This window comes from Pseudorasbora parva, chromosome 17 (genome assembly GCF_024679245.1).
Source record: "Pseudorasbora parva isolate DD20220531a chromosome 17, ASM2467924v1, whole genome shotgun sequence".
NCBI classification, from domain to species: Eukaryota; Metazoa; Chordata; class Actinopteri; order Cypriniformes; family Gobionidae; genus Pseudorasbora; species Pseudorasbora parva.
The window spans coordinates 43,216,450-43,243,875 of NC_090188.1; the positions used below are offsets into that span (position 1 = coordinate 43,216,450).

At 43.7% G+C, this 27,426-nt stretch overlaps 1 protein-coding gene across 2 annotated transcripts; it reads right to left on the reverse strand.

Moving 5' to 3' along the window:
• Positions 1–1,416: 1,416 nt before the first annotated feature.
• On the reverse strand, positions 1,417–26,416 carry cox15 (cytochrome c oxidase assembly homolog 15 (yeast)). Of its 2 annotated transcripts, none has more exons than XM_067420885.1 (9): positions 26,209–26,416; positions 19,612–19,787; positions 12,070–12,192; positions 11,779–11,965; positions 9,276–9,443; positions 7,497–7,578; positions 6,219–6,373; positions 4,805–4,918; positions 1,417–1,910 (listed from the first exon to the last, which is right to left on the reverse strand). In XM_067420885.1, the coding sequence occupies exons 1-9, from the start codon at positions 26,275–26,277 to the stop codon at positions 1,779–1,781; spliced, it is 1,206 nt and encodes a 401-aa protein (XP_067276986.1). In that variant the 5' UTR covers positions 26,278–26,416; the 3' UTR covers positions 1,417–1,778. The 2 variants fall into 2 exon arrangements, with proteins under 2 accessions (XP_067276986.1, XP_067276987.1); XM_067420886.1 differs by lacking the exon at positions 1,417–1,910 and adding an exon at positions 1,978–2,560.
• Between the last annotated feature and the right edge of the window lie 1,010 nt (positions 26,417–27,426).

Genomic DNA, 27,426 nt, shown 5'->3' on the forward strand with positions numbered 1-27,426 from the left:
CTACTAAATGATTAGCAGGGATGAATAAGTGCAGAAGATGATGAATGTAAGTGACTGAGTTGGACTGAGTTGTGTTATCTCATGGAGAGAAACTGCCGTACTTCTGAAACAAAAATGCTCTTAAAGTTACCTTAAGTCCAGTCCATTGGTCACACTGTTGGTGTCATTATAATCGAGCTCCTGCCGGGTTTGCAGTCAGAGTTGAGCTTTCATTCAGACTCTGAACCTGAACAGAGATCACACTAGGTTTAGGAGCGTGAAGATTTCATGATGACGTGAAACATTTAAAGGGTTACTTCAGCGATTAGCATATGGCTTTGTATCAGTAGAAACCCTGGAGTATATTCAAATGATCGTGCTCCCCCCTCTTATATCCCCCTGAGACGAGAGATTTATGCATTTTATTTCTGGAAAAATTACTCTCGTGACGCAAATTGACGATATTTACGTCACGATAGGAATGTTTGCCCAGAGCCTAAAGACTACAGCCAGCAGAGGGAGCCATTTCCTCATGTTTTCAACTCGTGCATGGGGAACGGAGATCACACTCACAGCTCAGCTCAGCTGCAGGCATTAATTTAAACGGATGCTGAGCAATGTAAGTGTTTTAACTTCTCAAATTAATTTCTATGAAAGTTAAGCTTCCAAAGGCATGAACTGAAAACGCGTTGTGAATGTATGCCGCGAGTGTGGTCGCGATTACCTCCGCTCTCATCGAGAGAGCTCATCAACTCATTTATGATGTTAAATGTAATCTGACTCCTAATCTGAGTTAGTGCTGTGAGACTCACGCGGCAACTCGATCGTTATAATGAACACACACGTTCAGTATTCAATTGTACTTTCTGAACTCAGTCACAGTAATCCAGTAGCAGTGGCTTTGGGAATGGCCTCACAGGGCAGCGAAGCATTCTGGGAATTGTAGTCTTTCATCCCCATGAGACAAAAATAAATTTTCTGTCTTTTCTCAGTCTAGAAGGCACCAAATTAAAAAATAATTTCACATTTCTACTACATTAATGACCCAGTTTAAATACAGATTCATCTTCCCAGCGCTGAAGTACCCCTTTAAAGTCATCATGAGAGGGAGTCCCGCTGGTCTTTTCTTCTCTATTGTGCCGTATATCGAGTGAAGCGCTTCACAAACAAGAACAGATGTAGGGGCGGGCTTGAGTGTGTCTGTGGAGAGCTGATTGGACGGCTGTGGTATGCGATTGGCTGATCTCCTGTGAGTGACATGTGGTTCCGCCCTCGTCAGCAGATTAGAGATGAGGTTATTCTGACTTAAGATTATTAGAAATAATCAAATAAGGATGTACACCCGTAAATCATTTATAATAAATAATGCAATGCATACAAATAAGATTTGTCCATTTTTGATTTCATTGTGACTTTAAAACCCTAAAGACCCAAAAAGACAGATCAGCTCTTGAGTTTATTATCATGATAAGAGACAATCTATATAAATGTACAGCAGGTTATTAGAACAAAATCAAGAAGAAAAAAACATTTTCAGCAAAACGTAATATTACACATCTCATTGTATTACATGTGTGATGAACGTCCTGATAAAATCAAGGGAAAGAACGGACTTTACTTATTTAGACAGAATATTTGACAGAATTGTATTTATTGAAATGATATTCATACAGTATAAATATTGAAAGAGTTATCAATGTCTTTCCCACTGGATCTATGATCACTTCATATGAACACAGGGCCATGGCACCGCATCATTTATTAATAAACCTTCTTATAGCAGGAAATGTGAGCTGAGGCTACTTGATGATCCTGCGGAGCTCAGCCAGAACCCAGACGGAGAAGCTGAGCAGAGCCACAGACCCGGACTGATGAGTGGCGGCCAGAGGAGTGGGCACATACAGCAGCAGAGTACTGATGCCCAGCAGAACCTGAGGAGACAACACACAGATCAGAGTGTGTGTGTGTGTGTGTGTGTGTGTGATGGCCAGAGGAGTGGGCACATACAGCAGCAGAGTACTGATGCCCAGCAGAACCTGAGGAGACAACACACAGATCAGTGTGTGTGTGTGTGTGATGGCCAGAGGAGTGGGCACATACAGCAGCAGAGTACTGATGCCCAGCAGAACCTGAGGAGACAACACACAGATCAGAGTGTGTGTGTGTGTGTGTGTGTGTGATGGCCAGAGGAGTGGGCACATACAGCAGCAGAGTACTGATGCCCAGCAGAACCTGAGGAGACAACACACAGATCAGTGAGTGTGTGTGTGTGTGTGTGATGGCCAGAGGAGTGGGCACATACAGCAGCAGAGTACTGATGCCCAGCAGAACCTGAGGAGACAACACACAGATCAGTGAGTGTGTGTGTGTGTGTGTGTGTGTGTGTGTGTGTGTGTGATGGCCAGAGGAGTGGGCACATACAGCAGCAGAGTACTGATGCCCAGCAGAACCTGAGGAGACAACACACAGATCAGTGAGTGTGTGTGTGTGTGTGTGTGTGTGTGTGTGTGTGTGTGTGTGTGTGTGTGATGGCCAGAGGAGTGGGCACATACAGCAGCAGAGTACTGATGCCCAGCAGAACCTGAGGAGACAACACACAGATCTGTGTGTGGAGGAGAAGGTGTGTGTACCTGTGTGTGGGGGAGAAGGTGTGTGTACCTGTGTGTGGAGGAGAAGGTGTGTGTACCTGTGTGTGGAGGAGAAGGTGTGTGTACCTGTGTGTGGAGAAGGTGTGTGTACCTGTGTGTGGAGGAGAAGGTGTGTGTACCTGTGTGTGGAGAAGAAGGTGTGTGTACCTGTGTGTGGAGGAGAAGGTGTGTGTACCTGTGTGTGGGGGAGAAGGTGTGTGTACCTGTGTGTGGAGGAGAAGGTGTGTGTACCTGTGTGTGGAGGAGAAGGTGTGTGTACCTGTGTGTGGAGGAGAAGGTGTGTGTACCTGTGTGTGGAGGAGAAGGTGTGTGTACCTGTGTGTGGAGAAGGTGTGTGTACCTGTGTGTGGAGGAGAAGGTGTGTGTACCTGTGTGTGGAGAAGAAGGTGTGTGTACCTGTGTGTGGAGGAGAAGGTGTGTGTACCTGTGTGTGGAGAAGAAGGTGTGTGTACCTGTGTGTGGAGAAGAAGGTGTGTGTACCTGTGTGTGGGGGAGAAGGTGTGTGTACCTGTGTGTGGAGAAGAAGGTGTGTGTACCTGTGTGTGAAGGAGAAGGTGTGTGTACCTGTGTGTGGAGGAGAAGGTGTGTGTACCTGTGTGTGGAGGAGAAGGTGTGTGTACCTGTGTGTGGAGGAGAAGGTGTGTGTACCTGTGTGTGGGGGAGAAGGTGTGTGTACCTGTGTGTGGGGGAGAAGGTGTGTGTACCTGTGTGTGGAGGAGAAGGTGTGTGTACCTGTGTGTGGAGGAGAAGGTGTGTGTACCTGTGTGTGGAGAAGAAGGTGTGTGTACCTGTGTGTGGGGGAGAAGGTGTGTGTACCTGTGTGTGGAGGAGAAGGTGTGTGTACCTGTGTGTGGAGGAGAAGGTGTGTGTACCTGTGTGTGGAGAAGAAGGTGTGTCTACCTGTGTGTGGAGAAGAAGGTGTGTGTACCTGTGTGTGAAGGAGAAGGTGTGTGTACCTGTGTGTGGAGAAGGTGTGTGTACCTGTGTGTGGAGAAGAAGGTGTGTGTACCTGTGTGTGGGGGAGAAGGTGTGTGTACCTGTGTGTGGAGGAGAAGGTGTGTGTACCTGTGTGTGAAGGAGAAGGTGTGTGTACCTGTGTGTGGAGAAGAAGGTGTGTGTACCTGTGTGTGAAGGAGAAGGTGTGTGTACCTGTGTGTGGAGAAGAAGGTGTGTCTACCTGTGTGTGGAGAAGAAGGTGTGTGTACCTGTGTGTGGAGGAGAAGGTGTGTGTACCTGTGTGAGGAGAAGAAGGTGTGTGTACCTGTGTGTGGAGGAGAAGGTGTGTGTACCTGTGTGTGGAGAAGAAGGTGTGTGTACCTGTGTGTGGGGGAGAAGGTGTGTGTACCTGTGTGTGGGGGAGAAGGTGTGTGTACCTGTGTGTGGAGGAGAAGGTGTGTGTACCTGTGTGAGGAGAAGAAGGTGTGTGTACCTGTGTGTGGAGGAGAAGGTGTGTGTACCTGTGTGAGGAGAAGAAGGTGTGTGTACCTGTGTGTGGAGGAGAAGGTGTGTGTACCTGTGTGTGAAGGAGAAGGTGTGTGTACCTGTGTGTGGAGAAGGTGTGTGTACCTGTGTGAGGAGGAGAAGGTGTGTGTACCTGTGTGTGGAGGAGAAGGTGTGTGTACCTGTGTGTGGAGGAGAAGGTGTGTGTACCTGTGTGTGGAGGAGAAGGTGTGTGTACCTGTGTGTGGAGGAGAAGGTGTGTGTACCTGTGTGTGGAGGAGAAGGTGTGTGTACCTGTGTGTGAAGGAGAAGGTGTGTGTACCTGTGTGTGGAGAAGGTGTGTGTACCTGTGTGAGGAGGAGAAGGTGTGTGTACCTGTGTGTGGAGGAGAAGGTGTGTGTACCTGTGTGTGGAGGAGAAGGTGTGTGTACCTGTGTGTGGAGGAGAAGGTGTGTGTACCTGTGTGTGGAGGAGAAGGTGTGTGTACCTGTGTGTGGAGGAGAAGGTGTGTGTACCTGTGTGTGGAGGAGAAGGTGTGTGTACAGGAGAAGGTGTGTGTACCTGTGTGTGTACCTGTGTGTGGAGGAGAAGGTGTGTGTACCTGTGTGTGTACCTGTGTGTGGAGGAGAAGGTGTGTGTACCTGTGTGTGGAGAAGAAGGTGTGTGTACCTGTGTGTGGAGGAGAAGGTGTGTGTACCTGTGTGTGTACCTGTGTGTGGAGGAGAAGGTGTGTGTACCTGTGTGTAGGCCATGGCCGTGAGGCATCCGATCGCGACCTTTGCCCTCCGGGGTAAATGGGTGCGTCTGGAGTACAGGTAGAGTCCTGTGATGGCCGTCAGTGAGCTGATGCCCTGCAGAGACAACACACACATTAGCTCGATCACATCCACCTACACACACACACACTCACACACACACACACACACACTCACACACACACACACACACACACACACACACACACACACACACACACACACACACACACACACACACACACACACACACACACACACACACACACGTTGGTCTATGTGGTTTACAGGGACTCTCCATAGGTGTAATGGTTTTTATACTGTACAAACCGTATTTTCTATCCCCTTACACTGCCCCTAAACCTACCCATCACACACACACACACACACACACACACACACACACACACACACACACACACACACACACACACTCACAAACACACACACACTCACATGTTGGTCTATGTGGTTTACAGGGACTCTCCATAGGTGTAATGGTTTTTATACTGTACAAACCGTATTATCTATCCCCTTACACTGCCCCTAAACCTACCCATCACACACACACACACACACACACACACACACTCACAAACACACACACACTCACACACACACACACACACACACACACACACACACACACACACACACACACACACACACACACACACACACACACACACACACACACACACACACACACACACACACACACACACACTCACAAACACACACACACTCACATGTTGGTCTATGTGGTTTACAGGGACTCTCCATAGGTGTAATGGTTTTTATACTGTACAAACCGTATTTTCTATCCCCTTACACTGCCCCTGCCCCTAAACCTACCCATCACACACACACACACACACACACACACACACACACACACACACACACACACACACTGCCCCTAAACCTACCCATCACACACACACACACACACACACACACACACACACACACACACACACACACACACACACACACACACACACACACACACACACACACACACACTGCCCCTAAACCTACCCATCACACACACACACACACACACACACACACACACACACACACACAGCCCCTAAACCTACCCATCACACACACACACACACACACACACACACTGCCCCTAAACCTACCCATCACAGGAAACATTCTGCATTTTTACTTTCTCAAAAAAACATCATTTAGTATGTTTTTAAGGCCATTTGAATTATGGGGACATTTGATATGTCCTCATAAACCACATTTATAGTGTAATACCAGTGTAATACCCATGTAGTTATACAAATTTGTGTCCTCATAAACAGGCTCTCACACACACACACACACACACTCACTCACTCTCACACACACACAGAGAGAGAGAGAGAGAGATGCGTACCAGAATGCGGTGGTCAAACTGAACCGTTGTGGGGTTTTCAAACGCGTTTTTGACGGTGGGGGAAAAGGCCAAGAGATCATCAGGGATCCAGCGCTCGCCCATCTTTGGGAAGGAGTTATAAACCAAACCTGCATCCAGCCCAGCAACAAACGCCCCTGAGTGAGAAACAAGCCCTTCATCATCACTTCATCATCACTCCATCACACTCACAAACACTCAAATGCTGTTTTAGACCATCTGGTTTGAACACTCTGTGTCTTAAAGGCAGTCCCAGTGTCCCCTGAATGTGTGTGTGAAGTTTCAGCTCAAAATACCCCACAGATCATTTATTATATAATGTTGTAAAGCCCATTGAGTGGAAGGAAACATGCTGTTTTTGTGCATGTGTCTTTAAATGCAAATGAGCTGCTGAAGAGGGTGGAGCCAGTACAGCTCGTGCCTCAGATACTCTTCCAGAAACTACACTGCAAAAAATGCTTCTCTTCCTTAGTATTTTTGTCTTGTTTCTAGTCCAAACATCTAAAAATTCTTAAAACAAGAAGTATTTACTAGACAAGTTAAAGTAATTGTCTTGTTTTGGGGAAAATAACTCAAAATGAAGAGAGTTTTTGCTTAAAATAAGATAAATAATCTGCCAATGGGGTGAGAAAAATGATGCTGTTTTCTGTTTGAATTAAGATTATTTTTCTTACTCCATTGGCAGATTATTTATCTTATTTTAAGCAAGATTTTTTTAGATGTTTGGACTAGAAACAAGACAAAAATACTAAGTAAGGAAAGCATTTTTTGCAGTGCACTAACCTCGCTCCTCCACCAGGAATAATCTCCATCCGAACGCACGAGTTTCTCACTGAGGTGGCTGCACATTTATTTTTACAGACGTCCACATGAGAAACAGTGAATAGGGCTTTATAAGCATGTTCATATCTAAAATAACATGATCATGAACATTAATCTGCCTAATGTTTCTGAATGTAATGTGGACCCAGGATGAGCTCTAGGACTGAAGCTTTGAGGTGTTGATGGACTCTGTGTTCTGATCATTTCTCCTTTTTTTCTAGATATGTTGCTTTTTTTCATGAAAAAACAAGTGTTGATAAAATAAGAACGAATGAAGCTAGAATAACTTGTGAAAATGCCCACAAACACTAGCAGTGATGGCAAATGTCATTCAGAAGACATTTAGAAGACATAACCGAATATGTTTACGATGACCACCCTGTAACGATGAATGGTGCAGCTGAACAACACACACTTAAGTCCTGCCTGCGCTCGTACCTGAGAGAGCCGTGAGGAAGACCAGGCCGCCGGTCACCTTGGCCACCCGCCTCAGGTGAACCAAATGTCTGCTGTCAGGAATCTGGAGAGGAGAGAGAGGCATCAGAACCACAGGAAACAAAACTCATCTCTTCCATGAGCACTTTAAAGGGCTAGTTCAGCCAAAAATGAGATGTCTGTCATTAACTCCTCTCCCTAATGTCGCTCCACACCCGTCAGACCTCCGCTCATCTTCACACACAGTTTAAGATATTTTATATTTAGTCCGAGAGCGTATGCAAGTGTATGCACACTATACTGTCCATGTCCAGAAAGGGAATAAAAACATCATCACAGTAGTCCATATGAGACATCAGTGGGTTAATTAGAGTCTCTTGAAGCATCCGTTTGTGTTCAATCCTCAAATAAAGATTCAAACGGTTATGAATCAGTTAACCAATTCATGATTCGGATCGCGTGTCAAACTGCTGAAATCACGAGACACTGGCGATCCGTCAGCGGAGGTTTTACGGGTGTGGAGCGACATCAGGGAGAGGAGTTAATGACAGACATTTTATTTTTGGCTGAACTAAGCCTTTAATCTTATCATAATTTTTTATTTAAAAAATCTAACTCTTCCTCCTCTATTTTTCTCTTTTCCCTCCCTATTCTAGCTTTTGCTACTCTGAGTAATATCCAAATCTTTGTATTTAACCCTCTGGTGCTCTTTGGTCATTTCTGAACAGAACATTTTCTGTTTTGAAATTTTCAAAAATGGGGTCATGATTCGAGCATGCTAATTGGTAGTACAAAAAAAAAGTAGCCTTCGTTGTCTTCGGTCATAAATGACCGACCACAGGAAATGAATGGGAAAACGGCAAAAACACAAATTCTCAGAATATTTCTGTGTACAATCTACAAATCAGCCACAATGCTGAAAAAAAGTACACAGCAGTAAAGGGGTGACACTCAAAACATCTGTGAAACCTGACACGTCCACTCACTCACACACACGCACACTTATACACACACACACACACACACCTATGAGAAATTGAACATATGAACCACATTTTGAATTTTAAAAATCCCAGCTTCATCAGAATGATATGAAACTTGGGGACTTCTCTAGCATTACGTACGTAAACACACAAAAAACAAAAATTGAGGGCATGATTCGAGCATGCTAATTGGTTGTAAAAAAATACCACCATAGAAAATGAGTGGGAAATCTGCAAATACACAAAAATTCACTTACATCACTTTCTAACAAAAAATATTTTTTTTTACTTTATAATAAATAGTTTTTGATATATTTTCAAATTCATCTTAAAATTTTTTTTTAAATGTGTTAAAAAAGAACTAGAGATTTCATTTTCACCGCTCCATAGAGAAAATAATCTGCCAATGGGGTGAGAAAAATAATCTTAATTCAACAGAAAACAAGATTATTTTTCTCACCCCATTGGCAGATTATTTTATTTTAAACAAAAACTCTCTTCATTTAGTTTTTTTCCCCAAAACAAGACAATATTTTTTACTTGTCTAGTAAATGTTTCTTAATGTTTGAATTTTTAGATATTTAGACTAGAAACAAGACAAAAATACTAAGTAAGAAGAGCATTTTTTGCAGTGTGGTGACGTTAGGGAAGATGACCGGTGCACCCCCTAAATGAAGAGCACCAGAGAGTTCTTCATGACGGATGGCTTCCTGTAGTCCTCAGTAGTAAGTGGCTTTGGTTAAGAGCGTCTGCTGAATGCATGAGTGTAGATGTATCGGCCTCGGTGAGGCGGAGTCACCTGATTGGCCGGCAGCAGGAGCGTGAGTGCGGTCCACAGACTGGCGCAGTAGAGCAGCAGAGCCGAGCCCAGATGGGCCGCCAGCCGGTACTGACTGACCCGAGGCACATCATGAGACTCAGGTTTCTCCTCCAGCCCGCTCTTCACCATATACCAGCCCAGCAGACCCTACACACACACACACACACACACACACACACACACACACACACACACACACACACACACACACACACACACACACACACACACACACACACAATCACTGACCACCGCTGAGGACAGACTGCAGACATCACAATATTATGATCATACTTATAACACCCTAGGGTAGGGCGATATGTAGTTAAAACACTTTTATAATGTATGGATGCACTATGATGGATGGATGGATGGATTGATGGATGGATGGATGGATGGATGGATGGATGGATGCACTTTTATGATGGATGGATGGATGGATGGATGCACTTTTATGATGGATGGATGGATGGATGGATGGATGGATGGATGGATGCACTTTTATGATGGATGGATGGATGGATGGATGGATGGATGGATGCACTTTTATGATGGATGGATGGATGGATGGATGGATGGATGGATGGATGGATGGATGGATGGATGCACTTTTATGATGGATGGATGGATGGATGGATGGATGGATGGATGGATGGATGGATGGATGGATGCACTTTTATGATGGATGGATGGATGGATGGATGGATGGATGCACTTTTATGATGGATGGATGGATGGATGGATGGATGGATGGATGGATGGATGGATGGATGGATGGATGGATGGATGGATGCACTTTTATGATGGATGGATGGATGGATGGATGGATGGATGCACTTTTATGATGGATGGATGGATGGATGGATGGATGGATGATGGATGTACTTTAATGATGGGTGGATGCACTATAATGTCATATACACCTAGGATGACGTGAGAGAGAGTAAATCATGGGCTAATTTTCATTTTTGGGATCTATTTTTATTACCACAAAAAGTATCTGATTACTCGAAGCCTTAGCTTCGTTTGAGGTCACTGTTAGCGTTTCCTTCAATTATTTGAAGGTTTCCAACTACCAGCTGCACCACTGTAGCCTGGATGCCAGCCGAATTTAGCCCCGCCCACAACATTTTTAGGTCTGGCAATTCGGTCTGGCATCGCTCCATAGAGCAGTAATTATCTCCGAACAGAAACTGTTCGGACCAATGAGATCATCAGGGCGGGCTTTAGACGATGACGGACAGATGATCAACAGAACCTGACCAATGAGATCATCAGGGCGGGCTTTAGACGATGACGGACAGATGATCAACAGAAACTGACCAATGAGATCATCAGGGCGGGCTTTAGACGATGATGGACAGATGATCAACAGAAACTGACCAATGAGATCATCAGGGCGGGCTTTAGACGATGATGGACAGATGATCAACAGTAACTGACCAATGAGATCATCAGGGCGGGCTTTAGCCAATGACGGACAGATGATCAACAGAAACTGACCAATGAGATCATCAGGGCGGGCTTTAGACGATGATGGACAGATGATCAACAGAAACTGACCAATGAGATCATCAGGGCGGGCTTTAGACGATGACGGACAGATGATCAACAGAAACTGTTCGGACCAATGAGATCATCAGGGCGGGCTTTAGACGATGACGGACAGATGATCAACAGAACCTGACCAATGAGATCATCAGGGCGGGCTTTAGCCGATGACGGACAGATGATCAACAGGAACGTAATCATCACGTCATCAAAGGGGCTTGGATTATATTTACTCGTATCCTAAACGGAGAGCTTGTTTGTATATGCATTCACCTTCACAATTTCTCTCAAAGATGATGATCATGTTGGGTCAGTACTCTGTGTATCAATAAATTCTTTAATTTTTTTACAACACCGGCAAAGATCGTTTATTCCGGCCTGATTTCAGCGCGTGTGCAGACAGGGTTGCCAAGTTTTTACAACAAAATCCGCCAACTACTAGCCCTAAACAATAGCTTCTCGGGGGTTCTCCGGGGGAAAAATGGTGTTTGGGGGTAAAATGTGTGTTATTTTGGCAAGATTGCCTGCTAAAATTCGCACTCATGGGTCTATATATCACATAATAGTCGCTTCAACCCTTGGACATAGTCACATAACCGTGGAAAAAAACACGGACTTGGCAACACAGTGCAGTTGAGCTCTGTCTGTTGAGATTTGACAATGCGTCGCTTCGTTGCTGATTGGTTTGCTCCATTGGGCTGTGATTATGAGGCGTGTTTCAAACCTACAAAGGTCTACCCAATTGATGTCTTTCCTGGTTCGGTTGAAACGCCTCATAATCACAGCCCAATGGAGCGGTTTCAGACTCATATTCTGACTAGAATTGAGTATGACCACGTCAGGCTAGCACCACAGTTTAAAGTTTGCTGAAATTCAAGGCTAGAGTTGTGGAAACGAGCTAGCATTGACATGTCAGTGGATGACTGGATACCTGGAAGACCACGAAGCCACAGAGACCCAGAACACGAGCCTTCATGGAGCGTCTGAAGTACCCTCTCCTCCAGAAATACGCCGCAGGAAGGATGTAGGCCAGTCCCACCAGCCGGCCCCACATGCGGTGACCCCACTCCATGTAGAAGATGAACTTGAACTCTTTTAGAGTCATGTCGTGATTCATGCTGTTAAAAACAGGGCAGTGTTGTGTTGAATAATAACTGTACTGTACTTCACGCCTCGTATGTACAGCATCCGTACGGATGTGACGGGACAGAAACACACTCACATTTTGAACTCTGGGAACTGTTTGTATTTGGAGAACTCCTCTTCCCACTCCGCCTGGGTCTGCGGCGGCTTCATCTCTTTCACCAAATGCCAGTCAACCATCGACAGGCCGGACTCCGTCAATCTGAGACATACAGCCGTCACTGAGTGAGAGTAATGTTCATATAGAGACAGAGCCACACGAGTAATAATCTGAAAGCCTCGCCCACCGGGGGGGGAAACCAACCAACCGCCTCCACTGACTTTCTATTGCGGGAAGCAGCCTCTTTGTCATTTCTGAATTATTACAAAAAATCGAACAATGTCTAAAAGCTGATATGTGACGAGGTGTACAGAAAACAAGCTAAAGAACACAGAACCAAAAACACAAGTTTTTATAAGCTGTTGAGCCAAAAAACGAGCGTTTAAGGACACAGAAGCGGACACAGGCACTTGAGTCGGAGCGCGACTTGTTATATTACACTGACGCCTGTTTCACACACACTCCGTCTGCAGTGTGTGTGCGGTGCGTATTTTTTTCCGTACCCATGTTAACGGATGACAGCTTTCACACTGCACGCGGATGCGGTCCGTCAGTCCGTTCCAGGAGTGCTGCGTCTGCAGGAGTGAGGCGATCGTTTCCACACAGAGTCTATTTTTTGCTGCGCTGCGCTGCTGTATTAAAGCGACAGAACATTGTTCACATTAAAATAAACATGTACTGACGCGAAAATCTAGTCATTTCACCACAGATGCATATCATTTAAAATATACTCTTGTTTCAAAGTCAACACATGGATTTTTTTCTCAAGTTAAGCAAGGAAACGACACCTTACCTGGCATTTAGGTAAAAAAAGTGCCATAATGGAGAGCACTCGTCCTTTCTTGGAGGAAAAAAAAAGTTATGACCTGAAGGATTTCTTTTAAAAGGGTTTAAAAACGAAAGAAAAGACGAGAGTCGGCTGTTTTTGAATAGCCTTTTGTAAGTTTCTAATTTAAAATGTTAGTGATTTTAGGCTATAACCTGTGTTTAAATGTTTTGCCACTTGTGCTAGGCTATATAAATAGGCCTATGGATTAATTAATTGAATAAAATGTTGTTTAAATGTAGTAGCCTACGTTTACCTGACTTTTATGAAAGAGTAAGAGAATTGCAGTTCTGACGAGCCATGTTCAGTAACAACTTTTAGATTTTAAATCAAAAATAATGAATAAATGTTGTGTTTGTGGTGTGCGGATCCTGCAACGCGCACACAGACGGAGTGTGTGTAGTAAACGGGCGTGAGAACTGTGCCCACTGGAGGGGAAAGTAATCAGAGACAGGAAATATAATATATTAAACTGACATTTGGATATTTGACAACATGTTTACTGCACACGTAGACATACAGGATCCCCAAACTGAGCCATTCCTCTGCTGAAGCGTCACCTCTTATTGCCTGTGTCCACTTTTGTCTCTTTAAACTACGGCTGCGCGATACGATATTGCAATTAGTATGTAAAATCTATTTAAATTATATTAAAACAATTATTTAAAAACTGAGAATAAAACCTTTTGTGTTTCACATTTTTTCTGGAAAAAGAAAGCTTCTGAAAGTGACCAGCAGTGCTTTAGTTGTAACATTTGTCACAAATCATTAAAGGGGCGGTGAAATGCTGTTTCCTGCATACTGAGCATTCCACTGTTAAAGACTTGGATTCCCATCCTAAACATAGACAAAGTTTCAGAAACTAATGTTGGACGTTTGATGGAGTATTTCTGTGTCAAAAATACTCCTTCCGGTTTCTCACAAGTTTCAGAGAGTTTTTTTCGAGTATGGGTCGGCTTGACGTTAATAGAGCGGAAGGTCCTTGTATGGGCCGTACGGGCTCTTCTCCCGGAAGGGTGCGCGCGCGTGACTAGAGCGAGAGAGGAAATGCACACCCATAAACACTCTCAGCTGCAGATCCAGTCGTCCGTGAACACTTCTGTCGCGCCGCGCTCCACTTTATTCCTATGGGTGACGTCGAGCGACTTCAACGCTTCAGCACAGCATTCTGGGAAGGCAGCGCTGCATCTGAACCGATTTGAACGCAGAAATGACGGGAAGCTTCACAACATCGCTTCAGTCGCGTCGCAAAGTGGATTTACACACCACTGCTGTCAGGACTTCACCAAATCATACCAAAGAAGTGTGTTTCTGACGGAGCGGTCCCAGCGATAAAGGTTCGGTCCTGCTTTGGAAGCAGCCGGTGAGTTAAACTGCTTCAGATGTCTGTGCTGTCGGCTATCGTCGCGTGAGTAAACATCAGTAAACGACACGATCGCGTGCTTCGTCATTCAAATGCGCTAACGGACTCCATTGCTGTTCTCTGTATAACGTTACACTAGTCTGACGTGCAAAACCGTTTTGCTCGCTACTGCTAAGGTTTAGTCGCATACAATAGTCCATAAACCGAATCATGTCCTCATAAACTGCGAGTAAACACACACAAATGTTGACAGGCCACTAAATACAGTCCATACCACAGAGACGGACGTCCTGCTGTTTCTCCTGTTCAATTTATTTCAGCCTCCAAATGATTGTGGATCATTATCTGTATTAGCTGAGATGGCGATGGGTTTCTCCACGCTTGAGGACGTCACCGCTTTGCGCTTGTCATTCTTTAGCTCCGCCCACTCGATACGCCTCCAGCCGCTAGTTTTTCCCGGAAAGACTCGGTACAGCCCATATTTCTTTTATAAATATGATAAAACTAAAGACTTTTCGGAGATATGAAGGATGCAGTACTACTCTATAGGTACTCAAGATTGACATGAGATTGACTGAAACTGAGTGTCTCACCCCCCCTTTAACGTTTCGGTGTGTGTGTGTGTGTGTGTGTGTGTGTGTGTGTGTGTGTGTCAGACAGCGCGAGACTGTTTTGCGCAAATTATTGCATTAAATAACTCTTTTTAACATCAAGCTGGTCATATAAGTAACCGTAATGTGCCCAGTCTATTCTCTGCTATGCATCGACCTAAAACGTACACTTTTCACAATGTTGAAGTAGCCTATTAAATAAATCAGATATTGCTTGCCGTTGCGATATCTACATTTGCGATATTTCGAAAATTTTCGATATATATTGCACAGCCCTACTTTAAACGCTCGTTTTTTGGGTCGACAGCTTTTAAACACTTAGTTCTGTTTTTTAGCTTGTTTGCTGCACACCTTGTCACATGTCAGCTTTTAGACTGATGGATGGTAGCTTTAACTACCTTTGGACAAACTGTAATGTCTATCAGAGGAGGTACATTTTGGAACAGTATCCCAACAAACATTAGAGAATGTCCAACCTATTTGACTTTTAAAACCCATCTTAAACAATTTCTTAAAGGGGTACTTCAGCGCTGGGAAGATGAATCTGTATTTAAACTGGGTCATCAATGCAGTAGAAATGTGAAATTATTTTTGAATTTGGTGTCTTCTAGACTGAGAAAAGACAGAAAATGTATTTTTGTCCCATGGGGAAGAAAGACTACAATTCCCAGAATGCTTCGCTGCCCTGTGCCATTCCCAACGCTACCAACTTCATTACAGTCACTGAGTTAGAGAAGACACTACAATTAAAAACTGAACGTGTGTGTTCAATATAATGAGTGAGTCACCGCGCGAGTATCACAGCACTGAGCACTAACTGCACGAATGATGAGAGCTGAGGTAATCGCGACTACATTCGCATACATTCACAACGCGAGTTCAGTCTGGCGCGTTTCAGTTCATGCCTTTGCAAGTTTAACTTTCATAGAAATGAATTTGAGAAGTTAAAAGACTTACATTGCTCACCATAGCTCTGTTTAAATGATCCTGTCTGCAAGATGAGCTCTCCCTGCAAGCTGAGTGTGATCTCCATCCCCCATGCGCGAGTTCAAAACATGCGGAAATGGCTCCCTCTGCTGGCTGTAGTCTTTAGCCTCTGGGCAAACATTCCTCCTATGATGCAAAAATCGTCATTTTGCATCATAGGAGGAATTTTTCCAGAAATAAAATGCATAAATCTCTCGTCTCAGGGAGATATGAGGGGGGAAAGCACAATAATTTGAATATTTTCCAGGGTTTCTACTGATACAAAGCCATATGCTAATCGCTGAAGTAACCCTTTAAAAGTTCACAGCTCTGTCATCATTTTGACTAGTCTTACTGAAGTAATATAATCTGTCTGAATGTGTGTTAATGTGATTCTTGTTTGATTGTATTTTGTTATATTCTGTCGTGATGCACTATTTTGTATGTTGTTGTTTTCCTGCCTCGGGACTACAGGTGAAAATTAGCATTTATGCTATAACCTGGTAGCCTAGAAATCTAGACGCACCCTAGTGGCAGCAAATTTAATCTGCCGCGAGTGTCGTCTAGCAACTCTCAATACCCTTCTGAGCTGTATTCCTCTCAATCTGGACGGGCCAATCACATCGTGTATAGAGTCGGTGGGCGGGGCCATAATGACGACGGCCGAGTTGCGTTTGCGTGCTTCTAGTAAACACAGAAACTGGCGAACGGCGGCGGTCTTTCGAATCAGCTTTGACCGCGACTCTGGAAGACTTGAGTTAAGCTTTTCTCTGAGAAAAGAACAAAGAACGGCACTGAAGTCATTCTTAAGAAGGGAAGATGTGTTCGGAGTTTAGCCGACCGGATACGGCGAATGTTTAATCTGTCAGCGAGCTCTGCTTCACCTTCGTTGCTCTGGTTGGTGTAGCGCTATCCTATCGCGTGCAGAGGGAGTTTGACAGACAGCCGTTTATCCGCCCCTCAGATTGAGCCGTCTATGGAGAGTTTCCAGACCAAACATCTTGATGTGGGTCCGGCTTGTCAGGCTAATAACCTGGCTCATTTACAGTCTTTACAGTAATGTTAGACTGTTCATTAATGTGCACTGTCCCGATTAAATAAATAAAAATAAAAAAATCAAAAAAATAGACATTGTTAGTTTTTGTTATAAGTGGAAAAAACCGAGACGACCGCTTCACGCAATGCAAAGTCAATGAAGAGCGTTGGATTGTGCTCCCCCCGGGGCGGGCGTGGTCTAAATACGCTCTGTCTCTACTGACAGCCATCAGCTATTAATAGAGGAGTGAGCCTACGCTGGTCTCACGGTTCGGTTCGATTACAATTATCATGCCATCGAGTCGCTTTAATTCGATATCACGATGCATTGACGGGTTACCGCATCCTCATGTATACAGTTTTGTCAGTCAGTTATATGACCTGAACCTTTAATTTTACCTTCTCAAAGAAAACACACTTCTTGAATGTATCAAACTAAACTCAACAGGAGCATTTAGAGCAAATACTAAAAGCCTGGTCTGTGTCTCTTTACTGTCAAAACTAAAGTCTAAATACATCTGGTTGTTTAAACCACATGTAAATGTTACTCATACCAACAATGCTAAAAAAACTAAACGTGTGAAGCGTGTTATAGGCTATATGTCGCGTTATAACCAAATATGACGGCGCTATGCAGCACGCATCGCCACAGACGAGTATCTCTTCATTAAGCCAACGCACAAACTACCGCAAATTAAACCAAAAGTAGAGTCGTAGGTGCTCAACACACACTCGTCTTCATGAAAAGTGAATGACCTTACAGTGCCGTGTCTGCGCTCGCTCATATTGCCGTCTTTGATTGTGAAATGATCCGATGTTAAACGCAGCTCATATCTGTTGTTTTGACGTAAACTCCATTATATAGTGCGGGATCTGAAAATCGGATGTATATCCGTTTTGCAGAGACACATTTACGAGCTCAAGTGTAAATGAAATCGTTTTGATAAATCAGATGGCTTCGATTTAGGCCCTGTCCACACGAAGCCAGCGCTTTCCCAATCCGATCTTTTTTTTTCCTCGTTTCAAGAAATATCTGCGTCCACACGAGATTAAGAAAACGGACTAAAAACTATGTAGTTTGCATGCCAGGCCAGTGTGTGGCGCTGTAATTCTGCCACAGAAATACACTAAAAACTTAGAGTTGTGGCTAGCAGGGGTATTGCAGTGTTCGGAGGTGAGGCGAAATCTCACAATAAAATAACAATAAATACATTTGCTACTTAACAGATGTGTTTTATTAACGCCTACACCGACCCCGACCCTAAACATACCCTTACAATAACGCAGATACGGTCATTAAATGACGTGATATTAAATATGACGTGCCCAGTGCCTGTAGTTGTATCCCTTACCCGTTTCATCATGCTGGACGTAGTGTGATGACATCACCGTTTCAGGAAATATATGGATTCGCTGTACACACGAAAACGGAAGATGATCGTTTTCAGATTTATCCGCTTTGGGGCCCGGTTTCGAAAAATATCGGATTCATGCTTCAAAAAGCCGGATCCGTGTGGACGAAACGCTGATACGGTACAAAATGTATACGTATACAGCTGAACCCATCTCCGTGTGGACGGGGCCTTACACACAGCGTGTGTGTATGTGTGTGTTCTCCAGGTTGTGCTTACCGGGTTGTTCATAAGAGCCGAAATGTGCCCAGATGTCGCTTTTAAAGTAGTTGGTGTATTTAATCCCTTGCGTCTCTCGCCTCTCTCTGCCATTGTGTGCTACCGCGAAAAAGCACGTGACAAATAACAAACGAGGCGTCAGTAACATTATAACCGGTTATGGTGGATTAGGCCCCGTTCACACTGCAGGCAAAAGTGGCCCAAATCTGATTTTTTTGGGGTCAAGTAACCAGGTCAGACTTCTTCAGAGGTAGTGTGAACACTCAAATCTAGCCCAGATCGGATTTTTTTCAATGCGGCCGCTGTGTGAACACACAAGGCGGATTTGATGTGACTTTTACGTCAATCTATGTCGACATTTGTCACATTTATGCGCCGGCGAGTTAGCCCTAGACACAACAGACACCGACAGCAACATTAAAAACTTGCCTAGATATGGAGAGCAGCGATGGAGCGAGTCAGTGGAGGGAGAGTGAGGTGTTAGACCTCATTAGTATATGGGGAGATACTTCAACAACAGCTAAACCTGAAGGATCCTACCGTAAAGGCTCAGTTTTTTTAAAAATAGCACACAAAATGGAAGAACGGGGACACTGAAAAGTGTGGCTTCAGTGCCAAAGGAAGGAGACAAAAGGCCTTCTCCTCTTCAGCTCCTGCTCATTAATGTTATGGCTTCCATTACACAAACATGTTTAAATAAAAGCATAAATGCTTACTTCCTCCATAACCTCCCGAGCTTTAGTGCAGCAGCGCGCTGTGTCTGATGTCGCTGATATTGTTCTTTTGCACATGCGGGTTAGTTTGAAGACTTGCGGTGTGAACGGGGCCTTACTGAACCGATACCGAATCGTCCTCGTCTGCATTGCAATGCATCGAAAAAACGATTAACTTCGACACCCCTAGCTATCCATGCATGTAACGTGTGCCGTCAACGCTCCTGTGCCATTAAACCTGTTGTCAGCATGACAGTAGTATTAAATCATAATTCGATTTTTTTTAATCTAGTCATGTTTGACTTTGTGCAGGCGACTTTACAAGATATAGTTAACATGAGAATAACATGAAGCAGTTATTGTGATTGTGTTTTACCTGGTAACTCCTCCCAGAACCACAGCACCCAGTACCAGCCCACTGCAGCCCAGCAGCCAGCGGCCAATCACGCGATCCGTCGCTGCGTTGGGGATCGGCACGCTTCTGACCGACACACTTCCTGTGGTCACTGTGGTCTGTCTTCTCTTCAGCAGCCATTGTCTCAAAGGGGCTCGCTGTCAACAGTGACAATAAAAATACATTCAATAACTTGCACAGGCAGTGTTGAATAAAAGTGTCTGTATGAAGCCCCTCCTTCTGAAAAGCACACTGTGCTCTGATTGGTCGTCTGGGGCGGTGTGATGTGATTGGTCAAGCGTTTCCAGCATGCTTGGAAAATGTCCCGCCCCTTACCATAGCTGCCAGTTTTAACACACTAACCAGCTCAACCAGGCCCCGCCCCTTTATTCTGTGTGTGAATTATTTAACCCATTGATGTCGACGATCGCGCCGGCACGACCAACTTTTTTTTAAAGCTCCACTGTGTGATATTTTCCCCCATCTAGTGGTGTAAAGGTATACGACCATACACCATGATTTAGTCCAAGATTAACACGGCAATCCCCCTCTTCACATTCGACACGGTGCCATCGAGTGTTAAAACGCGAAAGGCGAAGCTTGAATTCACGGGTATGTCCCTCTTTGGCTACTGTACTTTCAAGATGGAGGGGCAACATGGCGACCGGCATTCGAACCCCTCACCCGTATGTGTTTTCAATGGCATATTATAAATGTACCAGAATACTTTATTACTTGAAAGAAGTAAATATACATTAATGAGCACATATATTTTTGAAAGAACTAAGTGATTTTAGCTAAGAATAAACTAAAAAAGTTACACAGTGTAGCTTTAATTATCAGTGCAAAAGAAACTCTAAATACTCAAGTGTTAAACATCATTATAATCTATTAAGTTTCTACTTTTATTTGTGTACACGCACAATAAAAACTAATTGCTGTGCTTTTTGCAAAATAACAAAAACCAACATGATGCGCGATCTGCAGCCTCTCTCTCGATGAAGTCTAATCTGATTCTCTTCAGAAAATGAACAAACATGAGACACTCGTCTAAAGCAGCGGTTCCCAAACTGGGGTGCACAGACTGACAACCGAGAGAATGTTTGTAATGGCAGAAAATGTTCTCTGTTTTATTTTACGTATCTAACTTGGATAAAATTCACATGTCAGAGTATTATTGATAAATAAAAATTTCACATTACAAGCTGTAGTAAATTATAGTAAATCGTATTTTCATTTCATTTTACAAGTGCGTCTGCGTCGAAGCCCTGCCCTTTTCATTTTAGGTCGAAAGAAAAGTGTGTTTTTTTCACTGATTCTCTGCAAGCTCACTCTCACTCGGGTAAATCATTAACACCATCACCGCTTACAGTACATGTGTTTTATTGAACTAAATACATTACAATCAGCTAAAACTAATACACAGGTTACTTTTCTGAACAACAGCGCTCTCCGTGTTTCTCTCACTGTTTACATGAATCGCGGCACAGTTCGGCGCACACACACAAAGTACCAGCAGTTCAATGTTTAATGGGGAACGCGCAGCTCTTAAAGGGGCCGCACTATATTTCTACTCGTGGATTATGGACCTCCTCCAGGTATGGTGTGGTAGCTGAACTAAGCATTTCATATTTGGCAGCTGTTTTAGGATTAAAATGTTAAACTACCGATAAAAATAATCAGGCAAATTAATAAACCATTTTTTAATTTATAATGTGATTTAATGTGATAATTAACTATACTGTCAATGTGAGAGGACAAGAAACATTAAAGGGGGGGTGAAATGCTGTTTCATGCATACTGATCTTTTTACACTGTTAAAGACTTGGAATCCCATACTAAACATAGACAAAGTTTCAAAAGTTAAGGTGGACGTTTGATGGGAGTATTTCTTTGTCAAAAATACTACTTCCGGTTAGTCATAAGTTTCGGCAAGTTTTTTGCGATCATGCGTCCCCTTTGACGTTAACGGGGGCGGAATTTCCTTGTATGGGCCTTACGGACAATTCTACCGGAAGCGCGTGAGAGAGAGAGAGAGAGGGAGAGAGAGAGGGAGAGAGAGAGAGAGAGAGAGAGAGAGAGAGAGAGAGAGAGAGAGAGAGAGGGAGAGAGAGGGAGAGAGAGAGAGAGAGAGGGAGAGAGAGAGAGAGAGAGAGAGAGAGAGAGAGAGAGAGAGAGAGAGGGAGAGGGAGAGAGAGGGAGAGAGAGAGAGAGAGAGAGGGAGAGAGAGAGAGAGAGAGGGAGAGAGCGAAAGCAACAGGCTACGCCCATCAAAACGCTGGCTCGTAGGCTGCGCTGCACAGGTGATGTGCACATAACAATGTCACCAAAAAAGTGCGTTTTTGGTTGCCAGACCAAGACAGTCCTGCACAGATTCTCCAAAACCCCGCGTTAAGGCAACAGTGGATGGAATTTGCTTTTCCGGATCAGCAACTGAGTTGCGCGAATGTTTATATCTGTTCGCTGCATTTCGGTGCCGACTGTTTCATAAACAAGGCCCAGCTCGACGCCGGATTTTCCAGATCGCCTAATGCTGAAGGATGGAGCAGTCCCAACGATAAAGGTCCCAACGTTAGAACCGCAGGCGGTGAGTAAGACTGCTTCAAATGTCTGTGTCTTTGCCTATGCTCATCGAGTAGCCCAAACATGATCACGTATAGTTAATTGATCAATGGAGCATGCGATGTGTAGTGCGTGTACATTAGTTTAGCTGGCCACTATATGTGTAACTTTATGTTTGTGTATTGTAAAAGCACTCCAAACAACAATACACAGAGTGGGGAAATATGTTGAACTAAATAAGCGCGCTTCTTCATTCAAATGCGCTACTATTCCGTGTCTATCTATGTAAACACTAACTTAGCCTGCTGTGCAAAACCGGTCCGCTTACTGTCTACACAAACCACGCGTAAACACACAAACACACGTGCACAACTGCACTTCCCACATGTACACCTTCAAAGACAAAAATACGACGATATAATTCAAGTATAAATATGTAAATAACACAAGCCGCTAAGCATATTATATAGTTAGTGTATAACTTGTAGCACATAGAGACGTCCTGCTCTAGTCGTTTTTGCTGCTGCTCCTGTTCAACTGCAGCCTCTGGGTCTGATTCCGGATCATAGATGTATGGCTGTATCTGATTAAAAGCCATATTTTTATTTTGAATAAAGTTTTTCCCGCTGTTAGGGATGACACAGCTTTACGACGCACTCGACTCAACACACAGCGCGCTGCTGCACACGTCATTATTTAGCTCCGCTCACACGATACGCCCCCATCCGCTTGGCTTTTTTCGGAAAGACTCGGAACAGCGCATCTTTCTTATATAATTATTAAAAAAATAAAGACTTTTCGGAGATATGCAGGATGCAATGCTACTCTATAGGTACTCAAGATTGACATGACACTGACTGAAACTGAGTGTTTCACCCCCCCCTTTAATATGTTTTCTTCAGATAAAAAAAAATTCTAACTATAAGTTTATCCTATGTTTTGTTGAATGCATTAGGAGGGGAAGACACAGGGCAAAATAAGGAGTGATGGAGATGAGGAGAGAGCAGGAATTGACAAATATTTACTGCCCACTGACTTAGTTTTAAAGCTATTTCTCATAATTTGTTTGGCTTTCAGACGTCTTCGAAGGCTCATATGTAGATCAGAAAATTAAAAAAAATTAGCCCCCGAACCCCCCTAACTCTACGCTGTATATATTACAACTCAACTGTTGATTTTTTCTTTTAAACAGAGGATATTTGTATTTAGTTATTGCTTTTAAAAATCTGATGTTTAACCGAAATAAGGTGGTGGGGGTGCTTGACAGGTATACAACATTAAAAAGGGGTGCGTGCTACAAAATGTTTGGGAACCACTGCTCTAAAGAAACGTTGAAATGTCAGGGATTTAATAATGCAAATCAAATCAAAAGCAAATGTTTAGTGTTTATGTAATCTGTTGAAGAGAGAGAGATGTCTGTCGATGTCCCGCTTCGACTCGAATAAACACATCAAGTTTAGTGTACTTTACACCATGAGGAATAATCCTGGAATAATTTACCTCAGAAAAACGCTGTTTAATTTCAACGAGCCACGGATCCAGCCGAGGATTGGGAGTTTATTCTGTTAGTGTCTGTGAATATTAAACCTCTGTGTTCAACTGCAGATTAACATTTATAGGCTCTATAATATCACAAATACACTACATAAAATGTCAGACGCAAGAATGCTTAGACAAGATTTCTTTGCCCTGTTTTGCACGGATTATGAAGTGTTTACTGTAAAATAGCCTCGTAATTAATATATATACACTATTGGTGAATCTTATGTGAGTGACAGGTTGAGAATTTTCTATTTTTGTTTCATGATGACCGTAAAGGAACATATCACTTTTTTTGAAAATAGGCTATTTTTTCAACTAGATTCAAGCCGTCAAGTTTTACTTTGAGTCCATTCAGCCGATCTCCAGGTCTGGCTGCAGCACTTTTAGCAAAGCTTAGCATAGATCATTGAATCTGATTAAACCGTTAGCATCTCGCTCATAAATGACCAAAGAGTTTCCATAGTTACATCAGCAGCTTTGCTGCCGTACCATGGGTGCAGCGGAGAAATGATATTACGCAGCGCCTGGAAATAGTCCCAGCACGCTCTCTGTGAAGGCAGGTTGTGATGTTGGTTCTGTTGACAGAAGTTAGCCTATTTTCAGGCGCTGTAATATCATTGCGGCGCTGCACCCTTGGTAAGGCAGCAAAGCTCCCTGATTATTACGCAGGAATGAGAGTATAGTTCCTAGCCATATCGGCCTAGAAAATCACAACTTTTCATTTTCCAGCGGTTCTAGTACTCAATGTAACTACAGAAGAGTCAAGTTTTAAACAGGAAAAATATCGATGGTCATTTTTAGCGAGATGCTAACGGTCTAATTAGAGACGTACTGAATTAGAGATAAAAGTGAATGGGTACTAATCAAGCCTGCCGTCTCCCTCTCAGATACTGAAGCCTCCGCGCCTCGATCGCCCCCCGGTGGCCGGTCCCAGTATAGCCGCCCCTCTGTGTTTTCTAATGGACGCGAGGCAAACTAAATAATAAAATTACACTTCAAATATTTTTTCCCCAAAGTTAGTTTATGTCACTGAAGGCAGTTATCATCACGATGATTTCATTTCAAGTGTTCGTTTTAAAAATAAGTTTAGTTTGAGTTAGTTATTTGATGCTATAAAAACGGGGTGTGTGACGTCATGATTGACAGCTGAGACTGACGTCTTCTCTGAGTGAAGTTGTCGCTGAGGCACTAACGGACTTTTTTCGAAATTTCTGGGAGCAGATTAGAGCTTTAGCTTTAATTTCTACATTTCCATAACTGTTTATTTCACACCAACATAATGAATTGTTCTGCATCTGCGAGAGTGTGGGCGGGCTTTTGATATCGCTGCTGTACTTCCTGCTCTACTTCCTGCGCTCTACTGCGCAACTCCGGTCCCGAAATCGCTACTGCGCAGACTCGGTCCCAAGATGTCCGCGCCGTGCAAGGCCGCTGTCATGACAAATCCTGTCCCCCTGTGAAATCGTGTCCGCTGGTAGCGGTTTTAAATGCCTGATCAAAAGTTGTTATACATGGTTCTGGACAATTAATTGTTTAAAAATAACTAAATAATAAACTACTAAACTATGAATTCATTGCCATAATAAGTACACACGCAAAACATTTATTTAAAATATGTAATTGATTGCTATAATGGGAGCAAAAACATGTTCTGAATTATATACTTATATAAGCACTTATAGCTTCAGTTATATACTACTAATATATGAAACATATGCTTTGTAAGACATTAAAGACTATTTTAAGACAATTTAAACAGCAAAAATCAAAACGCGATTGTGTAAGAATTGTAATCAGGCTCTGAACAGATTACCTATTAAAATTTCTTTCAGCCAATAGAATCGCTCTTGGGGTCCTTGCGGACACGATTTCACAGGGGGACAGGATTTATCATGACACCGCCTGAAAGCTTCAAATATGGCAAGCGGAAACGGATGATGTCGAGTCGTCCATATTTTTTTACGGTCTATGGTACTAATTGGTCGTAAAAAGTGGGCGGGTCTTGTCCCACACACACACACACACACACACACACACAGTGGTTCCGACGCTTATGCATGAAACAAAAATGGGCAATTCTTAACCTGTCACTCACATGAGATCCACCAATAGCAAACCACAACCATCCAATCAGTTCCCCCTATATTTTCTTCTTTTTTAAGTGCTGTGTTACTTTAATCAGAGCGGACGCAGTGTAGTTGTCAGACGGTCCCTTCCGCATCATTCATTTAGACAGCAAGAGAGCAGTTTTGAGAAAACTATTTTTTTTTTTTTAAATGTATTGTGTATATATAAAAAATCATCAATAGAACTGAATTAATTTATTTAAATAATCGAACAATGTGGATACTGAGGGACATTTCTAAAATGTGTCCAGTCGCTTTAAACCCCATGAGCTGAAACTCGTTCAGGATGGAGGTCATGATGATGATATTTCCACACATGCTCTAGTAATAATAATATCGCGAGTCTTACGTGTGTGTGCTGGAAGCTCCTCCACGCTGTGTGACAGCGGCACGACGCGAGCCTGAGCACCGGGAGCATGATCTCCAGCTCGGGGAAACAAGATTATATGATTTGATGTAATGTTTATTACAAAACTAGTCACGTAACCAACATATCGGCACCTCTGCTCTCGCTCTTCTTCTTCTCCGGGACTTGTTGTCCGGTCTGTTCCCGGAGGAATGAGCGCCCCCTGCTGTCCACTGTCCACACAGCACGAGTTTAGAAATAAAGCGATTGGACTCTAGAAAAAGACGCCACTCATGGTGGACATTATTATTACTGTTGGTAAATATCATATTCATAACAGCAATAACAGTAAATCTTCCTTAGACATTAATGTAACAATTATTTATCATCAAATATTTATGGATGATTTATGTGTGTGCGCGCGTGCGAAAGAGAGAGAGAGAGAGAGAGAGAGAGAGAGAGAGAGAGAGAGAGTCAATGTGTGTGTGTGTGTGTGTGAGTGAGAGAGAGAGAGAGAGAGAGAGAGAGAGAGAGAGAGAGAGCACTCTCACACACACAGACTCACTCAAACACGCACGCACGCACACACAATTTGCCTTACAGTCATTGCTATCCCCCTACTGCCGCTAAACCTACCCATCATACACACTCACACTCACACAGCCCCTAAACCTACCCATCACACACACACACACACACACACACAGACCCTAAACCTACCCATCACACACACACACAGACACAGCCCCTAACCTATCCATCACACACACACAGACACACACAGCCCCTAAACCTACCCATCACACACACACACAGCCCCTAAACCTACCCATCACACACACACACAGACCCTAAACCTACCCATCACACACACACACACAGACACAGCCCCTAAACCTACCCATCACACACACACACACAGACACAGCCCCTAAACCTACCCATCACACACACACACACACAGACACAGCCCCTAAACCTACCCATCACACACACACACACACAGACACAGCCCCTAAACCTACCCATCACACACACACAGACACACACAGCCCCTAAACCTACCAATCACACACACACACAGCCCCTAAACCTACCCATCACACACAGACACAGCCCCTAAACCTACCCATCACACACACACACAGACACAGCCCCTAAACCTACCCATCACACACACACACAGCCCCTAAACCTACCCATCACACACACACACAGCCC